This window comes from Plectropomus leopardus, chromosome 7 (assembly GCF_026936395.1).
Source record: "Plectropomus leopardus strain MGB_pleo_1.0 chromosome 7, ASM2693639v1, whole genome shotgun sequence".
NCBI lineage: Eukaryota > Metazoa > Chordata > Actinopteri > Perciformes > Serranidae > Plectropomus > Plectropomus leopardus.
Window position 1 is genome coordinate 9,747,087 of NC_142182.1, and position 21,603 is coordinate 9,768,689.

At 39.9% G+C, this 21,603-nt stretch overlaps 1 protein-coding gene across 3 annotated transcripts in view; it reads left to right on the forward strand.

Moving 5' to 3' along the window:
- sema3e (sema domain, immunoglobulin domain (Ig), short basic domain, secreted, (semaphorin) 3E) overlaps positions 1 to 15,820 on the forward strand; it is a 46,185-nt gene extending 30,365 nt beyond the window's left edge. For 2 of the 3 annotated variants that reach the window (XM_088079861.1, XM_042496091.2), the window contains 16 exons: positions 90 to 250; positions 1,250 to 1,309; positions 1,702 to 1,821; positions 5,141 to 5,234; positions 5,503 to 5,619; positions 6,177 to 6,319; positions 6,414 to 6,528; positions 8,076 to 8,145; positions 8,230 to 8,374; positions 8,707 to 8,932; positions 9,604 to 9,695; positions 10,135 to 10,176; positions 11,730 to 11,896; positions 12,231 to 12,301; positions 12,646 to 12,779; positions 13,749 to 15,820. In XM_088079861.1, the coding sequence (XP_087935987.1) occupies positions 90 to 250; positions 1,250 to 1,309; positions 1,702 to 1,821; positions 5,141 to 5,234; positions 5,503 to 5,619; positions 6,177 to 6,319; positions 6,414 to 6,528; positions 8,076 to 8,145; positions 8,230 to 8,374; positions 8,707 to 8,932; positions 9,604 to 9,695; positions 10,135 to 10,176; positions 11,730 to 11,896; positions 12,231 to 12,301; positions 12,646 to 12,779; positions 13,749 to 14,249 (2,258 nt within the window). In that variant the 3' untranslated portion in view covers positions 14,250 to 15,820. The remainder of the gene's footprint in view (positions 1 to 89; positions 251 to 1,249; positions 1,310 to 1,701; positions 1,822 to 5,140; positions 5,235 to 5,502; positions 5,620 to 6,176; positions 6,320 to 6,413; positions 6,529 to 8,075; positions 8,146 to 8,229; positions 8,375 to 8,706; positions 8,933 to 9,603; positions 9,696 to 10,134; positions 10,177 to 11,729; positions 11,897 to 12,230; positions 12,302 to 12,645; positions 12,780 to 13,748) is intronic. The other variant, XM_088079862.1, reaches the window with a different exon arrangement.
- The last annotated feature ends 5,783 nt before the right edge of the window (positions 15,821 to 21,603 follow it).

A 21,603-nucleotide genomic window follows, 5' to 3' on the forward strand; every position in this document is an offset into this window, starting at 1 on the left:
AGTAAGATCAACTCGTCAGATTCTACAGTGTACTTTTGCGTTGCTAGATTTTTATGTTTTTAATCTCTTTTTGTGTGTGTTGTGTGCAGAGCTTTGGCAGCTGAACAGGACCTGGGTGTTTCAGGGACATGGATCGTCTCTTCAGCCCCAGACCATGCTGCTGGATGAGGGCCATGAGAGGCTTTACGTTGGGGCCAAGAATACTCTGTTCTCCCTTAGCCTGGACCGGGTTAACACACACCACAGAGAGGTGCGCCTGTTTTCGCGCGCACACACACACACACACACACACACACACACACACACACGCCTGTTAGTAAGTGAGACGTATTGAACTCTAACATCTATAGGGTAATAGGTTAGCCAAACTGAGTGTGCGTGTGTGCAGCCTTAACGGTCTTTGCTCAGTAGAAACTAGTATGTTTTATAATTAGGCACCGAAAAGGTGGCACAATAACCCTGTGAGCCTGTTATGGATTGAAGATAATGGTTGTTATAATTATAATGGTCAAAATTTTAATTTAACACCTATTTATGTACAAAATACTTCACAATCTGCGTGTTTCCCTCTCCTCCTTAATGCACATTTTTGATTTGCGCATTAAAAACCTGAATAGAAACGCCAATAATTTTGGATTTGTTTGATGTTCGACTGGGACTTTTTAAATTACATCATCTTGTTGCACCCTCTTCTTCTACAGTGAAAACTGACTGGATAATTAGCACCCCCTACTGTTTATCTCAATGAGTCAAATATTCAGTATTCAAGGACATAAAGTCATATTTTCTTTTTCTGATTTTCTGAAAGTTAAGTTAAAATTTTAGGGATGTATGATATAGGATTTTTTTGATATGCTGATATACAGTATAATAACTTATTTGGCTGATAACTATTATTAATATATCCACTTTTTTCCCCCACCTTACTTTTGCGATCATCAAATCTCTTCTGTAGTGGAATTAAACTAAACTAAATTAAAAAATACTTCGACTTAAGGTTGATGTTTTGCACACATTCAACTTTGTCAATTAAAAATATAAAAGTATTGGTTTGTGATATTGGCAGAAATCAGCATGTTGGCCAATTTGAATATTTCATTTTAAAGCCAATATCTGCTGCTACTGATGTTGGCCAGTATTATCATGCATCCCCTATTAAATATGCGCTATATTCAACAAGTTCATTTTGTGTTTATTTAGGGTGAAACAACCATATTGTAAATATGAGTGGAACTGTGTTTTCCTGCAGATCCAGTGGGCCAGTACAGAATCTCAGATAGAGGAGTGTCTGATGAAGGGGAGGGAAAAGGTATGAGACACCCTCTACGTGACTGCATGCAAATAAATTCTCTTCTGGTCGTTGTCGGTATGCCTGAGATTGATGATCAGGTGAAAAGCACAAATGCCCAGTTTATCATGTGCATTAACTTGGCATTTATATGTACAACAGGACTGATATATTATGTAGGTAGATATTATAGAGATAGATACTGTCAGCATGTATGAATTGATTTACATATCTCACTGTGCTCATTAACCTTTGTCTAACCCGAGGTATTGATGTTATTGATGAGGCAGTAAAAGATCTGGCATTTTTCCAGTACACCATTTTGTCCTGCGTGGCCTCAATCCGCCCTCATGACCCCTCAACCTCCCAACCTCCTCTGCACCACTGCTTCATTTCTGCGTCTCATCCAACAGGCGGAGTGTGCTAACTACATCAAGGTCCTGCAACAGTACAACCAGACCCATCTGCTGGTGTGTGGAACAGGAGCCTTTAGCCCCCTCTGTGTCCTGGTCAGAGTCGGCCACACAGGCCAGGTGAGTCCCAAAGACGTGTTTGGATGCCTTTAACAAACATTTAAACCTCTGAAACATGAAAAAACTGGTTTGAATTTTTTTTTAACAGGTAAAGAAGTTAGATAGAGAAAATCACCAGAATAACTAGGGAAAAATATATAAAAATACCTTTATAATTATTATAATTATATAATAAAGGTTACAGGAAAAATATTTAATATCATTATTTAAATATATATATTGATTTTATTTGAGCAGTTTTTCAGGTTATTTCCTGTTTTTGTTCTTTTATTTTTCTTTCATTTCCTTTCATTTAGTTTTAGGTAATGTAATTTTCTTGCAATTTTATACTTTTTTTCTAATCTTGTCAAGTTGCTCATTGCCTTCTTTCCATTTTTTTGAAAAAAAAAAAAAAAGCCAATTTGTTTCAAAGGGCTAAAAAGGGCAGCAAAACAGATGATTAATGCCATGAAAATGTTGCTAATTTCTTCATTATACAGTCAGCCAAATTTCCCATTGTGCCTCTATACTCTTTTGTGTTTAGTTGAAGTAGCTAAAACCTCCTTCACACAGTTTTGATGTTTTAACCAGGAGTTATTGAACTCTTACTACTGTATTGAGTTTACCCTCCTAGCAACAAGGAGTGATGTGAGGTGGAGTTGGAAAAGACAGTGAGAGGGTGGAGTTTTTTTTTTGTTTTCCTCAGAGGCAGAAAACTTTTACACAAGATTTTCATTTATATGGAAAAAAGCTGACACCACCACCGTCCAGGTAAACGGACAACAGGCCACGTGCTGCTCTCTGTACGAGCATGGTTAGGGAAGACAAATGTCCTGTCGCTCAGGGGGTCAGTTCAGATGTGTGTGTGTCGGCTGCACAGGAGGGGCTCGCCTGCATGCTGCTGTCCATGCAAAATGGCCTGCATCCATCTGTGCGAGTGTGTTTGTCTACAGTATGACACATATCTCCCAGAAGTCAAACACGGAGCAGTGTGTGCGCCTGGTGTGTATTTAGAGAGCGAGGAGGGGAGAAGGTTTCCGCCCTGCATTCCAGCGCTGGTCCAGTAGGCTGAGCAGGCCAGTCACACCATCCACACAGGAACCACCATCACTCATATCATTGGAATGCTTGTAGACTGAGCAAAACTGGGTCCATATAAGCAACCTAATCTCTCTATGAGGTTTCCTCATAAATTTCGTACTTGGTGTATGAGATTACATCTAGATTACCATAAAGCCTGAATTGAATAATATTTATATGGCGATAAACTGTGATAGAAAACACTATTGCCATTCATCAAGCCAGCCACTGAGTAACAAATCAAATAATAAGGCAGCACTGGCCCTGACATTAAAAAAAAACATTTTTAGAGTACTGCATATAGAGTAATATTGTATCGTCCTAACTATTTTCCATTCTGTTATGATATGATGGATGAGTTTAACCCAGAAACGGACTTCTTTTACAGTTATACGTCAGGCGGTGGTCACAGCACAGTAGGGTTTCGTGGCTACTCATAAATCAATATATGACATCCTCTCTGATCTGCCAGTGACAGCCATAAACACGGTGGTGTCCCACAAGATATGAGCTGTGGGGCTGTAGGGAGTTCAGGTCTACTGGTGTGTGTGTGTGTGTGCGTGTGTGCGTGTGCATGTGTGTTTCTGCCACCTGCTGTGCAGAGCAGTAAGATCAGAAGAGCAGAAGTGGTGAACTCACCGTGATATAAGAGCAGAACATTGTTTGTTTGACGCATGCAGACAGAAATCCTTCGTTCGGTCATCCATCACTCCTCATCTCATCTATCTTTCGTCCTCAGTCCCATCCATCACTTTCTGATGCCTCCTCTCTCTAATTCACCTCTATCTTTCTCTCCACGCACCGCCTCCTGCTGGGGTTTGTTTGGATGCTGTTACAGCCTTCACAAGGGTACAGATTTTCAGCGTGTGCTTGCAGTATTCATATTCATGCATCTTTGTGTATGAGTAACTATGCCTGTTAGTGCCGGGCGATACGTAGAAAATCAAATATCACAATATTTTCAATCAAATACCTCAATATCGATATTGCCACAGTATTATATGATTGACTGGTGCTCTCAAACAAATATTTGCACAAAAAGATTTCTGATAAATAATCTTCACATTCTTTTAAATTTCTTTTATATTTTTTCTTAATTTTCTGGCAGAAAAATTTAAAAGGGAGGTCAACTCCAGACACATCAAATGTTCTTAACCATTCAAATCTGCTCTTACAGGGCATGCACAATGATGAATCCCACTCGATCATAAGTCAGCTATTAGCATAAGTTCCGCCCTGTAAAAACGATGTAAGGGCAGGTTTTGTGCCGTGTGCAAAGAAGAGAAATGACACCAAAAAAGGTTGTAGAAAAAGAAGAACTTCAGCAAAAGTGAAACTGATGTATAGTTAAATGAATTTAGACATAAATATAATTTCACGGAAATGTATTGAAGCATTAAAAGTAAAAGTATGCATGCAAAAAGGTTTAAATATATATCATAAATCAAAGTAGTAGGAGTACTTAAAAGGAAAAGCAGCTTTTCCTCATATATACAGTATATAGAGGAAGCTGGGAAAATGACTTAAATGATCGTAAAAATAGTTGCAAATGATTTTCTTATGTATTGACTAATTGTTTTAGCTGTACATGTATATTTACATATTTTTGTTTTGTGTGCAAAAATCTTAATTTGTAAAGTAGTTATCTAATAATAGCAGTGGAGTAAAAAGTGAAATATTTTCGTCTGTAGTGTAGTGGAGGAGAAGTGGAAAATGGCATGAGATAAAAATACTCAACTGATGTAAAAGTTCCTCAGATTTGTACTTGTACATTACTTGTGTAAATGTACTTAGTTCCATTCCAGCACTGGCCAGCAGAGGGAAGCACAGTAACTGAAATTGCAGTAATTGGGGTCAGTGCATCAAGTAAGTGGAAATTTAATAATCCAATCATTAAAATCACTCTGAAACATTATCTAAATTTGATTAAAATGTTATTCAAATGTAAAACTTATTTTTCCCTTGTGCTGGGCAGCAATTTGTGGCCTTTGAAAACCAGCTGTTTTTCTCTTATCTTGGTCAGAGTGCTCTCAACCAGTCATAAAATGCTCTCTTACCCAAGAGAGTAGTAAAAATAAGAAAACATTGTCAGATCCTTAAAATCAGTGGATATGAACGAAATGAGAATAAATCTTGGTTGTGAACAAAAATTAGTTTTTATATATAGTTTCTTGCATCAGGTACAATATTTCATATCACGCTATCAATAAACTATCAATGAACTGTCTTTCCCTAATCTGTGTGTGTGTGTTGTTCTTAGGACAGAATGTTTGCTCTTGAGGAAGACAGCATCATGAGTGGCAGAGGACGCTGTCCTTACGACCCCAACAGTCCCTGCACGTCTACGCTCTCCAGTAAGACACTACTCACTCTGTCACGCTCATCGCGTCACCATCAGCTGAGCGTACGGCACCTTAGTGAGACCTCGATGTGTGCTTACATTTATACCATGAACTTCCTCTTTATTGACCTCTAACCAGTCGATTCTGCCATCTTGTGGTCTTTTTTCACGTCTTTATTTCACAGGACAGGGGGTTTCACATTTAAAAATATACATTCAGATAACTGAGGATTGTTTTTTTTTTGTGTGTGTGTGTGTGTGTGTGTGTGTGTGTGTGTTAGGAGGAGAGCTGTATATCGGCCTGTACACTGACTACTGGGAGAATGATGGTGCTTTCTGTCGACTTAACAACCAGACCTACACACGCACCGAAAGAGACGACAGGCAGCAACTCAACGGTTCGTGAACATTACAGCAAAATACCAGAGTGCAGTGACATATAGTGTGTGTGCGCTAACAAATTTCATGCACAAAAACCATAACTCAAGAATCTTCAACAGCCACCTTGAAACTGTGCTGATTGTTTAGATCTTCTGTGTGTGAAGCATCCATGTTTTACTGTCTCTTATTAGGGATAGTAACTGCAGAGAACTTTCATTGATACATTGGTAACTGGGGATGGCTACTGATAGATAACGGGTGGTAAAAAAGTGCTATCCTCTACCTGTTTTTGTTGACGGTTGACAAACATCATTTTTGCTATAAAACAAGCTTTCATTTTCACACACAGAGTTGCAGTGAACTTGAGGCTTACAGCCTGTCACTAGCCATTTCATTGTGCAATCAACATTTACTTCATAATGATAAGTTAAAACAAAAAACATGTCTACCGCCACATCAGCATGAATTTAAAATGAACAGCTAATAGCGGCCATACTGGTTGCAAAACGACTTCCTCCAGTACCTCATTGTTTTTACTTTCCAAGCCTTTTGTGACAAACTCCTCTTCCCACAGAACCCAAATTTGTCGGGTCAACAGTTATTCCTGACAACGATGACAGGGACGATGATAAAGTTTACTTCTTCTTCACTGAGCGAGAAATGGATGCCGAGGGAGTGAACAAGGCTGTGTATACTCGTGTGGGGCGAGTCTGTGCGGTGAGAATGCAAATGCCGTAGAAAGATTTCTGGCTTTTCTCCAGCCGAAAGCAAAGTACTGCACTCACATTCTATATCCGCCTTCATCCCTCAGAATGACCAAGGAGGGCAGAGGATGCTGGTGAATAGGTGGAGCTCCTTCCTGAAAACTCGTCTCATCTGCTCTGTGGCTGGACCCAACGGCATCGATACACACTTTGATGAACTCGGTGGGGATACATGGAGACTGTTTGCTTGCCATCTTATTTATTTGTTGTTAAACTTTGAGGTCTCTAAGCTTCACAGTGATGTACACATCTATCTATACACTGAGATTTGAAACCTCAGTATGGTATGAAGGGTTTTTGTTAAATTGTATCTGCAGTTGTGGTGACCAAATTTAGAATCATGTTAAAACAACGCATTTCAACATTTAAGCAGCGCAAGTGTAGAGATACCGAAGCCGCAGTGATCGCTTCTCGTGAAGTGCCAGGTGCATTCAGAAACCCTCACTCTGAGTGCCGCAGCTCCCTCTGGCACACACTGGACTGTGCGTACATTCGGAGCACTGTTTGTAATGTACCGTTCAGTTATCCAGAGCACGGCACTCTGGGAGTGGCAGAGTGCACTCTGGGCGCTCCCTCTGGGGAGACGGAGCAGCAGAGCACCGAACAGAGTGAATGTGTGATTAACTAAACGGTTCGTTAATTCATGTAGAAACAAGAACGCTGCGGTTCTTTGAACAAGAGCTTCCTCATTGTAGTGTGGAGCATCAGATTGGATTTACAGACGCACCCACCATTACATTCCAGTCACAGAGCTAAGCATTCAATTTATGGAAAAATAAAGAAGCAGTGATCTTTGAAAATCCCAGAAACTCATTTAACAAGGCTTACTGCTCTCCTGAAGGTATTTTCAAAATCCACAAAAACTCTTGGACGCACCTGGATAAAAAAACATGAAAAACATTTTTCTGTCTGCTAAGCAAATTAGAAAGATTTCAATCTTTTTCGCAACTAGCGAATAGTAACCTGAGACTTTTTACAAACTTCCCAAAGACTGTCTTCAACAAACTGTCTCAACCATATGCAGCTCTGTAACACTGCAGCCCTGCAGTGCTCTGAGCTAAATGCTAATGTCAGCATGTTAACATGCTCACCACGACAGTGCTAACATGCTGATGCTTAGCAGGTATGGTGAAGGGCAAGGATAATGTCTTTTTGCAGGCCAGCCAGGAAGTTAACATCATTATGATTCCCCAGACAATAGAGCAATGTTTTTTTTTGGATTATTGCATTAAAAAAACCCCATAAGTTTTTGTTTTAAGTTTCACAAATGAAACAACTTTAAGGATTTTTTGAAGCATAAATGCAAACGACAGAAGTAAAAAGCTAACACTAGGCTATAAACAAACTACACGATGGTCACATGACCGTCACCACCACAATGAGGACGTAAAGCCTGGTCCAGCCTGATGACCCTCTGTAGTCTTATTTAGCCACTGGTTAGCACAGCTTCAAAATCCATGAGTGGGGTGTTTACTGACGTATTTTATGTTTTAGAGCAAAACATGAAAGTCTCTTAAACACTGACCTTATTTCAGGTATCTAAACAAAAATCCATTAAAAAAAAACATTGACTTTGAGACGAGGGAACCAGGAGAACTAAAATGCTTACATATGTCTGGGCTTTATGTCTTTATCATGTCACAAACACAAAAAATATCAGCCTAGTGTGGCTAACAAACAACAGCTAATTTCTGAATATTGTGTTTCAGAGGACGTGTTCGTGCTCAAGAACAAGGATGGAAAAAACCCAGAAATCTTTGGCCTGTTTAGCACAACGAGGTGAGTGGAGGTCGACATCAGCGTGTGATGATTCGGTCACAGCTTAACCATCCATCAAATCACAAATAAAACCTGCCTTTGCAGTGCGGTGTTCAAAGGCTACGCAGTGTGTGTCTATCACATGGACGATATCAGAGCAGCCTTTAACGGTCCGTTTGCCTACCGAGAAAGACCCGAGCATCACTGGACACCTTACGAGGACAGAGTCCCCTACCCTCGACCTGGATCTGTGAGTCTTTAAAGTTTGCATAAAGTTATGTTTATGGGTTTTAATCCCCTGATGCACCAACATTATGCATTCACAGCACTCTCTGTTAGTCTGTGTCCATGACAGCTGTCCTCTGGGAGGGACAGTGTTGAGAGCATGTAGGACAGCTCTGGTGAATGTCAGCACTGTTGTAGCTACCTCAGCAGGTCATACGGGGACAGCCTGAGCCACACAAAAACATGTCAGCTTTTTTTTTCTTACACTGTGAGAAGGGTCAATGCATTTAATGTCTCTCCTCTGTCCCTGCTTCTTCATTGACTCCCTCTATTTCTGTCCTACCATCTCTTTGACAGTGTGCCAGTAAAGTGAACGGCGGCGGCTTCTCCAGCTCAAAGGAGTTTCCTGACGAGGTTTTGCGGTTTGTGCGTTCTCATCCTGTGATGTATCGTCCAGTCCTTCCCCAGCACCGCAGACCTGTCCTGCTGCAGACTGAGCCAGGCAGAAGAAAGCTGACCCAGATCGCTGTGGACAGAGTCCAAGCCCAGGATGGACACTACCATGTTCTCTACATCGGCACTGGTACTCACACTGTGAAAAATGAATACCTTTTATGCTTAATCTTGAATACCACATGCTTGATTGGCTAAATCAAGGACAAGCAGGAGGTACTGTGAACATTTGGGAGCAAACCAAAATGTTTTGCCATCAAAAGTGACATTTTAATTAATTAATTGATTTCCAAATTTCTTGATAAACATTTTAGTTTTTTATTCTTTTTTTTTAAATAATTTCCTAGGGATTTTTTTTGATAATTTTATATTTATTATATATTTATTTTTTATTTAATTCTATATTTTTTAAATCATTTTAATTTTTTGCTTTGTTTTTTTCTCTATTTGGTTTTGGGGTGTTTTCTATTTTTTTTTTTTTTTGAGTTTTACATTGGATTTTTTTAAATACATTATTTAGTAGTTTTTTGATTAATGTATTCATTTTTTCTGATTATAAGGTTTTGGCTTGTTTTGTTTGTTGTTTTTTTTTCTTCATTGGGTACTTTTAATACTTAAGCTTTATTTTCTTGATTATACTTACTTTTACTTAAGTAACATTTTCAATGCATGGCTTTTATTTTGAAATTAGTATTTCCATGTGGTATTAGGACTTTCACTTCACTAAAGGATCTGAATACTGCATTCACTACTGCAATTGTGAAGAGGAATGTTATGCCGTTGCCTGTCTTCTTTTATTAGACGACTCAGTGGTGTTGAAAGTTATCACCATCTACAACAAAGACACAGACACTATGGAGGAGGTGCTGCTGGAGGAGCTTCAAGTATTCAAGGTACTCTATTTTTAGCTGCAAAATGTGAAAGCAAAGTAGACTTTAGTAACCAAGCTTTCTGCATTTTACTGCATACACATCACAGCCCATTACTGCAGCAGTTAAGAGGAGACAGTTTGAAAACACTGATTGCTGATTTGCTCACTTTCCATCATCAGAGGGGTACAAGTGTGATTGTGCAGCCCGCTTGCTGGGAGAGATCTTCAGACTGATTTGAATATATCATTTTAGCTTATATCAGTTACGTCTGAAAACTAGTCTCCAAGCCATGGCTGCTGCCATTTTAATTAAGAAATGATTTGGGGAGGATAGAAGCATGACGGGACGCCTCCAGTGACAAAGAACTTAAAGTCAGCGCTTGTTACTTAATTCTTATGATATAATGAACCACTGATTCAGCTGAATTTTTGAATGAGAGTCAAATGTTTCCTGTTTGCAGGTTCCTGCACCAATAAGAGAAATCATAATATCTCCTAAAAGGGTAAGAGGATCATCTGAATCTCCATACTGTTGCTCGTTCATGCAGTTCTGTTGTTTAGCCACAAGATGTTAACATTGCAACACATTTCATTACTTTGCATTGACATAATTCATATGTTTCTCTCTTGTGGCAAACTAACTCAGTTGGATGATGTAAAGACAGACAGCATATACACTGATCAGCCAAAACAATGAAACCACTGGCAGGTGAAGTGAATTACATTGAACATTTTATTTCAGTTCAATGTTCTGCAGGGAAACTTTGGGTCTGGCATTCATGTGGATGCCAACTGACATTCACAACCCACCTAAACAATGTTTCAGTCTAAGTACACTACCCTTATGCACCAAACCACACCTCAAAAACTTCTTGGAAATGGCCAGAGGGCCTCAAGGCACCGACCTGCCCTCCAAATTCACCAGATCCCAAACTGATCATGCATATGTGGGATATGCCTGTATCCCAGAGGTATGCAGTGGGGGCTCCTTAATCAGACTTGGCTCTGACCTCTTGGAGTTGGCATGAACAGAGAACCCTTAGGGGTGTCCTGTGGTGTCTGGCTCCAGGGCGTTGGCAGTGGATCCTCTGAGTCCTGTATGTCATGAGGTAAGTTACCAGCACATCCCATAGAAGCTTAATGGGATTGGGATTTTGTGAGAATTTGGAGGCCAGGCCATGTTCCTCGGGCCATTCCCGAGCAGTTTTTACAGTGTGGTGTAGCACATTATCCTGCTGGGGGCACATCAGGGAGTGTCATTACCTTAAGGGGGGCTGCTTGGTCTGTAACAGCGTTTGGGAGGGTGGAGCGTGTAAGGTGACATCCACATGAATGCCCAGACCGAGGGTTTCACAGCCAAAAGTTGGTTTGTATTTTTATTTTAACTAATTATTTATTTTAACAATCCCATCGACATTTAAAATCCTGGCCAAGAAGGCATGAAGAATTTCACATAACAGAACAAACAGACCGAAAGCACAACAGCAAAAGTTAAAACAAGCAGCATAAAACTTCACACGCAAGCAGCAAACTTCAAACAAACAGCCAATTAGCAGCATTGACATGTGCATTCAGTTTTCAAAGAGTCCTTAATCCTGATTTTAAAATCGCTCAGGCTTATTACAGAGGCTAGTTTAAGGTGACTGCAGCTGACAGCGAGATGACGGAGCAAAGGCTTTTAAAGCACTTTCACTAAAGACAGTGCGGGCTCGAGGAACGATATAATGAAGTTGTCTACATGACCGAAGGTTTCTGACAGTTTCAGGAGGCAGTAGAGCACATAAATAAGGAGGCAGTTCATGTAAAATGGCCTTATTAAAAAAAAGCGTATCAGAGCCCCATTCTACGTTTGTATAGAGACGACAAACCAGTTTCCTCACCAAGACTGCCATGATGTGTGGGAACGTTAATCAGTGACAAATTGCAGTGCAGCATGGTACACTAACGTTTTTAAACAAGATGAATTTATTAATGTTTTGGCTGATAAGTGCATATATAAAATTTGATTCCAACGAAACTGTCTTCATGCTAATGCTTCATACTGTCGGGTCCACAGCAACAGCTGTATGTGGGGTCAGAGGTGGGTGTGGCCCAGGTCAGGCTGCATCAGTGTGACCTCTATGGCTCAGAATGTGCTGATTGCTGCCTGGCCAGAGACCCTTACTGCGCCTGGGATGGTCTGACCTGCTCCAGATACTACCCCGCTGGAGTCTACACCAAAAGGTAACAACAAACACTCAGAGACAGCTCCCATCTTTTGTCCCCGCAGACGTGTCAGTGAGATACCAGCTGTTCACACCTTTACCAGTAGCTCTGTTCCATCATGGCATCTCGCTCTGAATGACACAAAGCTCTGAGGCTGCTTTGCCAAGTCATTATCACAGAGTCTGACAGCCAGGTGCTGTGTAATGCCTCTCAGTATGCACTGGATCACCCCTCCTCTCTTTTTATCTTTTCTCTCTATTTCTCCATCTTTGATTTCTGCCTCTTTGCTTTCACCCGTCTTCATCATGTACTAATTTACTTTCTCTCTGTACTTCCCTCGCTCCCATATCAGCAGACGATTCAGGCGGCAGGATGTTCGCCATGGCAACGCCGTCCAGCTGTGCAATGGGCTGCAAATTGATGGTTAGTGTATAAGTGACTCTGTGTGTGTGTGTGTGTGTGTGTGTGTGTGTGTGTGTGTGTGTGTGTGCGTGCGTGCGTGTGTGCGTCAAAAAAATTGTCACACAAATAGTGTATACAAGCAAGGAAATGATGCAGTTCTTTAGAAGCACTAGACTGAACATGACAAAATATGAACTCTTCATGTTTCGTCGCAGTTGGAGGTAAGAGGTTAATGCTTCCACAGAGGCGACAGATTGGGGAAGAACAATCCGCTCTGTGTTTGTCAGATAATGAAAGGTCACGTCAGTTCATCGCAGTCTCTCTGGCCTCACTGTCTTGTGTGATGTCTGCGTGTTTGCGTGCAGATGAGCAGTGGCACAGAGCTGAGGAGAGGCTGGTGTACGGTGTGGAGAGCAACAGCACTTTACTGGAGTGCGTCCCTCGGTCACTTCAGGCCAAGGTCCTTTGGTTCCTGCAGAAAGATGGAGAGAAACACGAGGTGAGGTGGATGTTTGACCTATACATGACAAAAACACACACGTAAAGAGACTAAACATAGATTACACTACAAACAGAGATATGAAAAGTAGATTATAGACAATACACTAAAAAAGAAGCGCAGTGGAGATGATGTATAAGAGTCAGGTAATTTAAATGATTTCCCACCTGTTCCAACTGTGTACATCACGTCCAAAAACACAATTTAGATCACATGATTGAAGGCGGATTGATTGTCGCGTGCAGCAGGCACTACAGTGAAACTGAGGCGCTCCAATTGACCAACTGTGCTGATAAAAACAGTTGAAATTTGAGTGAATACACAATAAAAAAATAAATAAAAAAGCACCAACACACATTAGGAAAATCTCTGTCAGTAAAATCGACATAATTTAAACAGACGTTTCAGTCGGACTGTCACAATAATACATTTTGTTGGAGGAAAAATAAAATGAAAGAATATATCATGGCAAACTTTATAATTGTCAGTGTTGTTTTAAGACCATTTTACAACATATTTAAGCCACCTAAAAAATCAATATCAATGTAAGTGTAAAAAAAAACAAAAAACAAATAAATGAGTAAATAAATGATAACAGGCTGGCACCATATATCTCAGAACCCTGGGAAATTCATTTGAATAAATTGCAATAGATTAAAATGTTTATATCTTGAACATTTTGATAAAAACATTATATTTAAACATGCAGTTTTAAACATTAAACAGAAATGTGGCATGGTTATATATATCTCACAAAACCTTAAGTACAGAAGTCACTCTATTGAGTTCACTATTGAAGTTCCACCATTCCTTAATTTATCCTTTAGTTCTGCAGGTTTCTTTAATTAAAATTCCTCTCAGGAGAAGAACAAATGGAGCAGCAGTGATGCTGCAAATGTCTGTATTGCTAGACTTGAAAAATGGCTACATCAACGACTTGAGAAAAGATTTTTTTTCTCCTCCTTACAGGTTCGAGGCGATGAGCGAGTTGTTATAACCTCACACGGGCTGCTGTTTCTCCGAGTGAGAAGCTCTGATGCTGGCGTGTACGTGTGCCAGACTGTGGAACACGGATACGTGCACACATTATTACGTATCTCACTACACGTGCTCAGAGGGGAGAGGGTGGAGTCAGCCATCCACAGGGCTAATGATGGGAACGGAGAGAAAGCTGCTCCTCAGTGCCACTCCTCCATCGGCCCCCCACCAGGCCCCAGTGTCAGCCCCAGGGCTCTGCTGCCTTCCTCAGTCCCAGGCCCCCACTCCAGGCTGTGGTACAAGGAGTTTCTCCAGCTGATTGGCTACGGGGATGCCCAGAGAGTAGAGGAGTACTGTGAGAGAGTGTGGTGCTCTGATAAAAAACGTAAAAAGACCAAAAGGAAGTATGTTCCTATGGGTGGCGAGAAGAGAGGGAAGGGGAGAGGGGAGGAGAACTCCCACCGAGCGCCCAGGCACACCTTGGACACCTGAGGAGAACTGAGACTGACTACACACACATACACACACACACACACACACACACACTCACATAGTCTAAAGGTCGGACTCACTCAGTGTTTGCACCATGTAAAAGGTTTTCACTTTGCTTTTAACGCGAGCATTACCAGAAGAACAACAGCAGCAGGCTGTTGAGCTGTTGTAGCTACATTTATCACTCAGTAGTTTGACTGTGACGTTTATTTTAAAAAGCAACATTTTGCCTTTTTTTGTGTGTGTTGTGTAAACTGATTATGTGGTGCAGACCCTGGGTAAATACTTTCAACGTCAGTGTCAGAGCGGAGGCCCCTTGGAGGAGAGGGGCGACTGATTTAGAGGCGTTGCCTCTGATCTGAAGAGACAGAACATAATATATCAGCTCCTGTGGACTGACCCAGCCCAACCCAGCTGTCAACCCAAACGCACACAGAGACGGCTGCACCTCCGCCCCACCTCTCATTCAGTAACCCCATATGACAAACTTAGACTGTATCTATTATGAGAGAAAACTACGTAAAAGGTAATGGCCTTCTAATCTTTTTTTTGTACTACGATAACTTATTTCTTTACTTTGAGTTCTGTAGTAGTTTTTAGATGTCATAAACTGGAAAATATGTAGTGTTGTTGTTTTTGTACAGTGAAAAATGCCTTGAGCTTTATGATTATTTGATTATAATGTGGTCATGGCTGTGGTGTGTGTGGTTATTATGGTCAAGATGCATACAGTATGATGTTGCAATGCCACTATTATGGATATTTGAGGCATGTTTTGGTTATAATTATGCCCTCAATGAAAATAATTCCTATTTAAGCACTTGTTGAAACTGTTACAGTAGCTAAAAAGTGGTCCTATCAGTTGATGTTATTGTTGTTGTAAGTGTCTACATTTACACCGGTTGTGATCAAATGTATCAACAGTATTGTGTGTGTTGTATATTGTATTTATCTAACATTCAGGGTGGTCTTTGTGTGCACATCTGGTAACTAATTGTGTATCCGAAAAGTCATCCCTCTCTGCAGGCTGCTCCCTCCTCTCTCTCTCTCTCTCTCTCTTCTTCTCCCTCTATCACCCCTTCATTTCCCCCCACATTTGTTCATCTGTAACGATGTTGCAGATGGGATTCATAATTACCACCACAAAACAGCGATGTAGAACACCACATTTCCCTCAGAAGGAAAAAAAGGACAAATAAATGTTAGGGTGACCATCCAAGCATGCCATTAGCAAAACTGATGAATCAGCCTCATGAATATTCAGTTAATCCTAAAATGACAAAAAAACATCAAACAATCTGATGTTACAGTGAAATGCATTGTAGTGCAATAGAGTGTGGAGGATCACCTCTTTTTTCATGTTGTGCCTTATTTATCTGTTAATTTTGTCACTTTAAAGTTTCGACCTAGCTGTATTTCCCCGTATTTATAACGGGGTCTCTGTCAAGGCCTTATATCGTCACTCATTGCTCTCCTTGAATATTCCTCAACTAAGAGTTTGACGTAGATTGAAAATGATGTGTCTGCTATAAACCTTATAAATACCTGCCATTAAAAAAAGATGGACCATCCTTCCCTTGGTGTCACCTCTGTGGTTTAGCCATCAATAATGACAAAGTATACTGAGTCCACACACACACACACACACACACACAGTCATATTCAGAGTCTGCAGTCAATGAAGCGGAAAGAAAGAGGTAGAGAGAGAGAGAGATGTGCAGTAGTCAATTAACCCTTAGAAACCTGGATCGACATCACTTTTCTTGCTCTGCATTCAGATGTCTTTCACAAGCATTTGAGCCTTTGACACTTGAGCAAATTGGTACGATTTCTTTTGAAAGCATGGGAAAAAGGCGATGACCAACTTAATAAGAAATGTCTCACAAATTGCAAGAAATTAGTAAAAGGGAAATACCCCAAAAAAAGTTGTTTTAAAAAAGAGGGTAATATAAATAGAAAATGTCTCAGTTTTTAATTATAACAATTATACATTCAAAATTATGTTACAGAAACAATATAATGTATAAATAAATACTAGGGCTGTCAGACAAATTAAACAAATAAAATCCTGAATAATCGCAGAATTTCAATAGTTAATCTCGATTACTCACATTTTTTAATCACATGTTCAGTTCCATTATTTTGCATTACAAGAGTTATGAAGTTCGTTTTGGCAAAGTAAAGCAATTCTTATCAGATTGTCTTGATAAGGAATCAATGACAGCAAGAATTGCATGGGACTATCATAAGTAGGCAAGTCTATAAAGACTTTTCTGTTTAGTTTCAGGTAATTTTTTTGGAACTTTTTTTTTTACATTTGTTTGCTTTTTTAAAAAAATGTTAATTATTCAAATATATTTTTTGTCTTGTTAAATGGCTTGTTGCCTTCTCCATGTTTTTGAATTAAATCTTACAAATTTGCTCAAGTTTCAAAGGGTCAAAGGCAGTGTTGGTGTAGTTACTCAAAAAGTATGAGCAGATAATGAATTACACAATACTTAAAAAAAAATGCATTACTTCATTTAATTAATCCCTATTGTAAGTAATTTGTTACACAACCTGTTAAAACACTTGCATTTTTGCATCATTGCCTGAGACGCAGTCATGTGTTACAAAATGGCATATAGGCCATTTATAAATTGTGTATTTAAACAAGTCTGAATATCACTTTTATACAGGGCCGGCTCTTGGCATAGGCGATATAGGCGGTTGCCTAGGGCGCTATCTGCTGGAGGGGCGCCGCCACGCCACCAGTCCCCCTTGGCCTCGAGGGAAAATAATAATAAAATAATAATTGTCTATGCCCACTGGCGCCCTCACTTAGTGTTTTCTGTCTAGAAAAAAATATATATTAACATTACAAATAAATAAACAGTGACATGTTCCTAAATTAGGTGTGAGCACGTGATGTGTCGTTAAGGTTAGGGCGCCTAGGGCACCAATTGGGTAGAGCCGGCCCTGCCTGTATAGGCGAGAGCGCGCGAGAGAGCACGCGAGAGAGAGCGCGCGGTCGAAAGAGAGCGTTATGGCGGTCGGTTTACGGCACTTGCTAAACACCACAACACTTCCTGTTACAACAATGTCCACAACTTGGATTACTTTTTTAATTAAAAAATGTTTTGCTAATGTGATCCGTGGACCCTTAAGGACTGAGGGAAAATATAATGAAGAGATGGACACACGTTTGGACTTTATGACGGCCTCAGAGGTAGGGATTCACCGCTTTTTTGTGTCTATTGTTCGGTGTATCATGGTAAATGAATAATATTTTGATGTTTATGGTTTCAGTAAGTGAATTGAAGGATTGAAATGTGAATCTAACCGAGCTGACGACGTGTAGCGTGCTGACAGACGTGTTAACATTTGTATGTGTATATGAAATCTAAGCAGCTAGCTAAGTTTAGCTCTGTAGCGGACTCCTTCAGCTTATTTGAGATGTTTATGACTGAAGCAGCGTTAAAGCTCATGAGGAGGAGACTCAGATAAACTGGTTTCACCCCGGTTTCTGCTCAGACTGTCCAGGCTGAAGAGACTCTTCACTAGACGCCATTGTTGTTGTTGTTGTTGTTGTTGGCAGCATGTTTGTTTGTTTTTTCTGCAGATAATTGCGGAATAATGTGGAAATAACGACGATGTTTTGTGATTAGAAACTGTAATGTGATAACAAACTTCAGAACAGTAGCACTTTACAATACTGCTTCACAAAGTAATGAGATAAGGCCTTTCTTGCCTGCTGGAAAAAGCTTATGCTGATAGCTGGTTTTAGTTGGTTTTAGTTGGTTTTAGCTGGTTTAAGTTGGTTGAAGATGGTCGTAGATGGTTCTGACCCAGTTCTTTCTGGCCTTTAATGGTTTGCCCAATCTATCCATCTGGGTCACACATATCTATAAGAGTCAATGACATGACATGCATATTTTTGTGTCCGAGTCTTCAAAAAAAATAATGATAATAATAATTTATTCAGGACATCTGTCACTTCATTCTATAAAACCTATTTATTTTCATACATTTTTTAGTTAATTCAAATAATTATATTATTTTATGTTTTGGCTTCTCACAATCTTAAAATGTCAGGTGGTGCAACTGTCCAAGCAAGTGAGCAGGAAATGTGTGACAACAGACATGTTGACATGACAACATAACACATGTGTTATGCTTATAAGCATAACACATGTGAGAAGACTTAACTGATTTATGGCCTTAGCTTTTCATGCTTCCCCCTCATGACATTGTTATTTCTCCATACTCAGTTGCATTGATTTGGTTTCAGTTTTACAGGAACTTCCATGGATAAACCAGCTAGAGTGACCATCACAAGCTGGAATGACCAGCTAAACCATCAAAAGTTGTGCAAAAACATACATTAAGCTTTTCAAACAGCTGGTCAACCAGCTTAACCATTTTAAGATGATCAAGCTGTTTATTTTTCAGCAGGGTTTGTAAAGCGTTATACGCAACACTGCTTAAAGCGAGCTTTTTGAATTTGGGCCAGATTAGATAATGTGAAATATACCAGGGGGCCAGCAGCTTTTTGCATCAAATGGGCTATTAAGAAAAAAGGACTAACACAAGTTTTTCATTGTTTAGTAAAAAGTAGGGGATGATGGGGGAAGATGCCCATCTTAAGATTTTTTTACAATAAAAAAAGTGTATATATTATTATTATCTTACTATATTTAATATTTTTTAATCATCATCATTTATTAATCACCAGCCATAATTACCATCTTTAAGAGGTGTCAGCTGGCTGATTTGTGATGATAATAGTATCATATGAAACTAGAAGAACTAAGGAAATCAGTGGTACCAACCATGCCGTGCTAGCTTCTCAGTAAGAGCATAACAATAATTTCCAATAATTTGGCAATGGAAAAACAGCATGGCCATTTCCCTTGACCTCTGACCTCGAGATATCTAAATGAAAACGGGTTCTATGGGTACCCACGAGTCTACTCTTTACAGACAAGCCCACTCTATGCTAGTCTCAGGCAGTTTTTTGCTGTCATGTAGTTCCTAATAAACAACCTGGTAAGAATTGCTACACCTTGTCAATATGGACTTGAAAATTTGAATTTTAATGCAAATAATGGAATTAAAAACAAGCGATTAATACTGAAATTATGCAATTAATCGCAATTAAAAAACACAGTTGCCTGACCGCCCTAGTTATTTTATATTTTTGCATCTTACTCACTGTACCTCTGAATTAAAACACGCAATTTCATAATTATGTAATGTTACATTTTTATTTGATCTTGCAAGTGCTGTAAACAAGATATTTAAGATGGGGAAATTCAAAATCTAGTATTAACAGCAAGGACTGGTTCTGACATTTTTTTCTCACAGTGAGCTGCACACTAGGACACCATACTCATTCAAATTCTGCCTGGGTCTACAGTACCTGAGTCGGTGGGGTGCTGAAGGCATTTGAGAATGGAATTCATGCTGCTGATTTATTCCACATGGCTACCATAGCAACAGGCTCTGAACCAGTTCAGCTCCCCTCCTCATCAAAGCTCTCTGCTCTCTCGCTGTCAAGTTTGAACACTGTTACTGTGGCCCCTGGGCACCCTCTAGCCAATGCTCCCTTCCCCGTAGCCACTTATAGATCAGACTCTAATGTATGAGATTGCTGGTCTCCTTAGTTAAACTTAAAAGTGCCTTTTTTTTCTTTGGGGACTGGAGCTGGCATTTGCCTGCTGGATGGAGCTTCTGACCCCACAGATAGACGCCAGTGGGAACAAATGCAAAAATAGGTCTTAAAACTGGAGCTGCACATAGTTTCGTCATAAATTTCAAGGTTAAAGGGGCTAATTTAATGGAATGAAATGCTGCAGCATAAATCCATTCATTGATCTACAGAGGGATCAAAAGGTCAAAGGGCAGTACAATAATCAGGCTGCTGTATGTGTCTATCAGTGTGTGAAGATGACAGTTATCCTTTTCCTCCTCGGCTGGCATCCCTCTCCGTTTCTTCTCTACATCTTTGTTGTCCCCATGTAGAGCTGTTTTCTATCAGAAGCCAATGCACCAGAACACTTTATTACAAGTGAAAATGTCAGAGAGGGAAGGAGAGGTTATGAGGCAGAGGGAAATGAAGATTGGAGGACAAACAGTAAATGAGCCTCTGTAGCCAGTATCACTCCACATGCTGTCAGTGTGTGCAGTGTCTTGTATGTTTTTGCAGCTGTTTTTGCATTTACAAGCCTTAATGTCTGTTAGAGAATGAAAGCCCAGCAGATGTGAACAGATAGATGTCTCCGTCTTTCTCCTTTCTTTGATTTAGTGTTATCAGTAGTATGCAAGGCTAACCTCATATACACATCTTATGCACACACCACAAAAAAACATCTCTCACTTTCATAGCATTCACTTGATAAACTCTCTTTGATCCTGACCTATGAGCTTCAGATTAAAGGCTTTCAGAAATAAATTGTTTATATTCTGGACTTAGTTCTTCAGTGTTCATTTAGGTTCTAAATACAGCATCGTGCCGCACTGCAGCACTTTTGATACTTCCAAAAAATACCCTTTTGGATTTGCTCTGATTTATGGCCATTTTATTATAATTTTTTTATGCCTCCGTGCTGGCGATAGGCAAGACCGATGACATTATGTTTTCTGGTTGTCCAGCCGATGTGAATGCAATATCTCATGAATGCCTCAAGGGAATTTCTTCAAATTTTGCATAAACATTCACTTGGACTCAACATTGAGCTGATTATAATATTGTGTGCAAAGGTCAAGGTCACTGTGAGCTGTCGTACATCTCATTTTCATTTTTCATCTGAAGATGGCCTTGAAGGAGTTTCCTTAAATTTGGCACAAACATCCACTTGGACACAAGAATGAACTGATTATAATCTCGTGGTTGAAGGTCAAGGTCACAGTGACCTCATAAAACATTTTTTAGCCATAACTCAAAAAACTTTGGGTGCCCACCTTGAAACTGTGCTGATTGTATGGATCTCCTGTGCCGCTGGTGGGGGGTTAGATGTGTGTGAAGCATCCATGTTTTAACAGACACCAATGTGAACTGTAAGTGAGACTTGACTGATGCACGGAGGCAAACAGCTGTGTGGCGGTAATTCTAGTTTAGTATTTGTTTATGTGTCCAGACAGAGCAAGCCTTCGTTTTTATCTCTAGATGTTCTCGGCACATTGGTGCAAAAAGTGAAGGTTAAACACCAGATACAATCCTCTCCACATCGATAAGCAAAGACGAACCACTATCAGTAGATTTGCAGGCAGTAACTTGCCCTGCATATCAGGTTAGGACAAAAGATACTTCAGTTTTGAAGTTAGGTGTATATTTGTCACCACTAGATATGATGACGGCACAAAATACATAAAC